We start from the raw sequence: 3780 nt of genomic DNA, 5'->3' as shown, positions 1-3780 counted from the left end.
GGGAAAGGGGAAAGATAAAAAAGATAAGCATTTATTATGTTGCAGTTCTCCACATAAAATCATAACAAAAGAATAATGTATGTTCAACACTCTGGAGGCCATTTCTACATCCTTTTTTGATCTTGTTTCTTCACTTCCCCATTGTATAATGGCTTTCTTTATGTTTAAGTCTCCAGGTTAGTTTGTAACTGTGGCCTTTCACTTGGGAACACAAAAATGAAAACACACAGCGAGGTTATTATTCTTTTTGTGCAGAGATAAAATTATAGATTCAGAAGCCCTTCTTCAAGAGAGTACAAGAAAGTATAGGTCACTTCTTAAATCCACAATTTCAACATGTCTCCTTTATGGTCTTGTTGTTCCCTCAACTGACAGGGTTTATAAGGTACAAGTTTCTCAAACTGGAGCATAGGCACCACAGAGTGTCACTGTTGGGCTCCTTAACTGCACATTCCATGATAAGACTATAAAGTGCAATGGCAGAGATTTGAAGACTAGGAGCTCTTTTGTTCTGTTTCCTTTCACAAGGCTCCCCTTGACTACCTTTCTTCTCTACAAAGATGCTTTACCTTGTAGCGCCTATGTTCTTATAATGACACATGAGAAGGTGTTTAAAGGTCTTCTTGAAGGTGGCATTACAAAGGGCATAGCAGGCAGGGTTGATAGTGCTATTGATGTAACAGAGCCAATAACCAATTGTCCACACTGTGTTGGGGATGCAGGGTGCACAAAAGGTGTTAATGAGCACCATGACATTGTATGGGGCCCAAGTGATGATGAAAGCCAACAGAATAGCCAAGATCGTCCTGGTCACCTTCTTTTCCCGGGAGGGAGGAGGCTTCTTTTTGGCAGGCTGCTTAGTCATTTTCACAATCTTGCGAGCAACGATGTTCTGTTTTTCATCTCCATTCTGACCGGAAGAACCAACTAGCTCCACGGCGGTATTAGTTGGGGTACATGAGTCACCTTTTGGGGTCTTGGTGACAATTTTGATGCACGTTTGCTTTGAGTTCTCATCTTTGGAATGGCCCACAGAAGTGGAAACTGTGTTTTCGTCCTGGGTTATTTCATCATCTCTCATATTAGAGGCAACAGCACTGACTGAGGTGGAATCATTGGAGCTCTCTTTCTCCTCCCCCTGGACACAGTTTTCAGTTACAGCATCTCTAGGAGTTTTGCCATTCTGGATTTTGTTGTGCTCCAAGCCATCATCACTCCCAGGCATGTTGTTGTTGTTTGGCTTCACTATCCTTCCTTGAACCAGACTTGGAGAAACTGGATCTTGGTTGGCCACAGGCTCCTTCTTGTCCTTCTTGATCCTACTCTTACTGGCGCGGGATATGTGCCAGTATAACACAGTCATGATGATCACAGGCAAATAGAAGGCTGCAATGGCCGTGCCAAAGGTGACAGCCGCATTGGAAAAAAACTGGATGTAGCATTCCCCATCCTCCACAGTTCTCACCCCTACGATGAACTGCCAGAAGAGAATGGCTGGAGCCCAGAGGATAAAGGAGAGGACCCAGGCAGCTGCGATCATCATACCTGCCATTTTTGTGGTCCGCTTGACGGGATAAGTGAGTGGTTTCGTGACGCAGAAGTATCTGTCGAAGCTGATGATGAGCAGATTCATTACTGAGGCATTGCTGACCACGTAGTCCAGGGCAAGCCAAAGGTCACACACCACAGGTCCCAAAGGCCAGTAGCCAATCACAGTGTAAAGGGTATACAAGTTCATGGAGAAAACACCAATGATGAGGTCAGCACAGGCCAAGCTGAACAAAAAGTAATTGTTGACGGTCTGGAGGTGGCGATTGACTTTAATGGAGACCATGACCAGGATGTTCCCAATAATGGTCACCAAACTGAGGGACCCAGCCACAAGGACAATAAAAACCACTTCAAATGTCTTATAAGGACTGGTCAGAGCCACATTGTTAGAGGAGTTTGTTGAGTTATTCATTTTGTGTTCTCTAATCAGTAGCCAAGTAGTCAAAAAACATTTAAACCTGTAGGGAAATAGAATAAAATTAACAAATATATAATATAAACACTGCTTTAAAATACATCAATTTTCTCCCTTTTGAACCATATTTTTTACTCCAAAATCTTCCTTATTCCTCCTACATGTTTATTGTGACTACCTACCTCAGTCCCCCACATAAAAAGCAAAACTTCCAATGAAGAATTCTAAAGATCCTTTCAGGCTGGCAACGTATTCGAAGTATGATAACATTTTGAATGTGTTCATATCTAAAACTGAATATCTGTCATAAGTGAATTTAACTGAGCATAGTATTGATGAATTGAACTAAATAGGCCAAAATTGCACATAAAACTTTCCAAAGCACCAAGAGCTTCCTGGTATAGACATAAAGACGAATAAACCAACAGGAGGACAGAATTGTGGAGGAAGTATAAAACAGGTATTGAGTGTGTGATTTTTATAGTCAATACTGAGTGTGTGACTTTTTCCACCTGGCTGCTCTTTTTCATAATAATACTGATAATGATAATAATAAAGGAAAGATAATCATGATACTTTATTAGCCAATGCATTCCCCCAATGAGTATTATTTTTTCTGATCTTCATTTTACACTTGCAGTTAGTGTCCCATAGTTAGCATATTCTTTGTAGTTAGCAATATTCCATATCCTTAAAAAAGAAGTTATTTATTAAATGTATATTGATACAATTATACCATTTTTTGAATTTTTTTCAAATCAGTGCCAAGTCCATCATCTTATTGTTCTTTCAGGCAAATCTTTGATACAGTCCGGCTAGAATTTTGATTTGTTTGGCAGAACAGGAAACTGAAGCTTGGAAAGACTGAGTAATTTATACAAGGTCACATATTAGGTCAGTGATAGAGATAAGACTATGAACCTTAGTTTGTTTAACCATTCACTCATTCACTCTGTCCTCACATTCCTATTAAGCAACTCTGGATTAAGCACTGTGCTATACTCTGGGTATTCCTTGATGATTAAGACAAGGTCCTTGCCTCTGAGAGGCATATGCTTTGGTGGCATGATGGGTTGGTAAAGAAGCAATTATTAAACTGGAGTGCACTTTCTGTTGCCCAACCCTATTGTGTTTAAATAAACACACATTCACCATTTTGAGATAATACCACTGAAGTCTGGGGACAATTGAGCAATCTTTCATAAGGGACATAGGAAAGAAAGCTGAGTTTATCAAATGATCTATGACACGTTTCTGGAGACACAACATCTGAAGGAAAAAGTAGCTCATGTTGACAAAATCAACCAATTGTGTGGATCAGAAAGCATTATTGAGAAATTATTTATTGAAATTTTGAGATTCAGAAATCTCCACTCAGGTCCCACTACTTAAAAATAAATATGGATGGCACTGTGGTGTTCCCTGAAACTCATGTAGAAAATCAACAACTAAGCACCTTCATAGTACAAATAGCATCTAAACAATTGGATTATTCTTAGAAAGCAAGTTATCTTCAAGTATTTTTTTTAAAACAAACAGTTTGACTTAGGAGGAGTTTGGCCTCAATAAATAAGACCCAAAATTCAGAGGCCATAAGGAAAATATATGTAATTTTTGCATGGAAGAGTAAAAATAAAAATTGGGAAACAATATTTGTAAAAGCACATGATTACAAAGTTACCTCATCTCTGTAATATAAAAAGCTGTGAAATGAAATAAGGAAAGATGAAAAGACTAACAATCTAAAACAATGACATACAGTTAGATCAATGATAAATTAAATGCTAATATTTAATCATATGAAAAGATATTCA

At 38.7% G+C, this 3780-nt stretch overlaps 1 protein-coding gene across 1 annotated transcript; it reads right to left on the bottom strand.

The window, feature by feature from the left end:
- Positions 1–565: 565 nt before the first annotated feature.
- On the bottom strand, positions 566–1963 carry CHRM2 (cholinergic receptor muscarinic 2). The gene has a single exon (XM_052638973.1). It carries the CDS (start codon positions 1961–1963, stop codon positions 566–568), a length of 1398 nt encoding a protein of 465 aa, XP_052494933.1.
- Positions 1964–3780: the final 1817 nt, after the last annotated feature.

This window comes from Budorcas taxicolor, chromosome 4 (genome assembly GCF_023091745.1).
Source record: "Budorcas taxicolor isolate Tak-1 chromosome 4, Takin1.1, whole genome shotgun sequence".
In the NCBI taxonomy this organism is placed as follows: domain Eukaryota; kingdom Metazoa; phylum Chordata; class Mammalia; order Artiodactyla; family Bovidae; genus Budorcas; species Budorcas taxicolor.
Note: the sequence above shows the minus strand (reverse complement) of the source record. Positions and strands in the feature narration are given on the sequence as shown.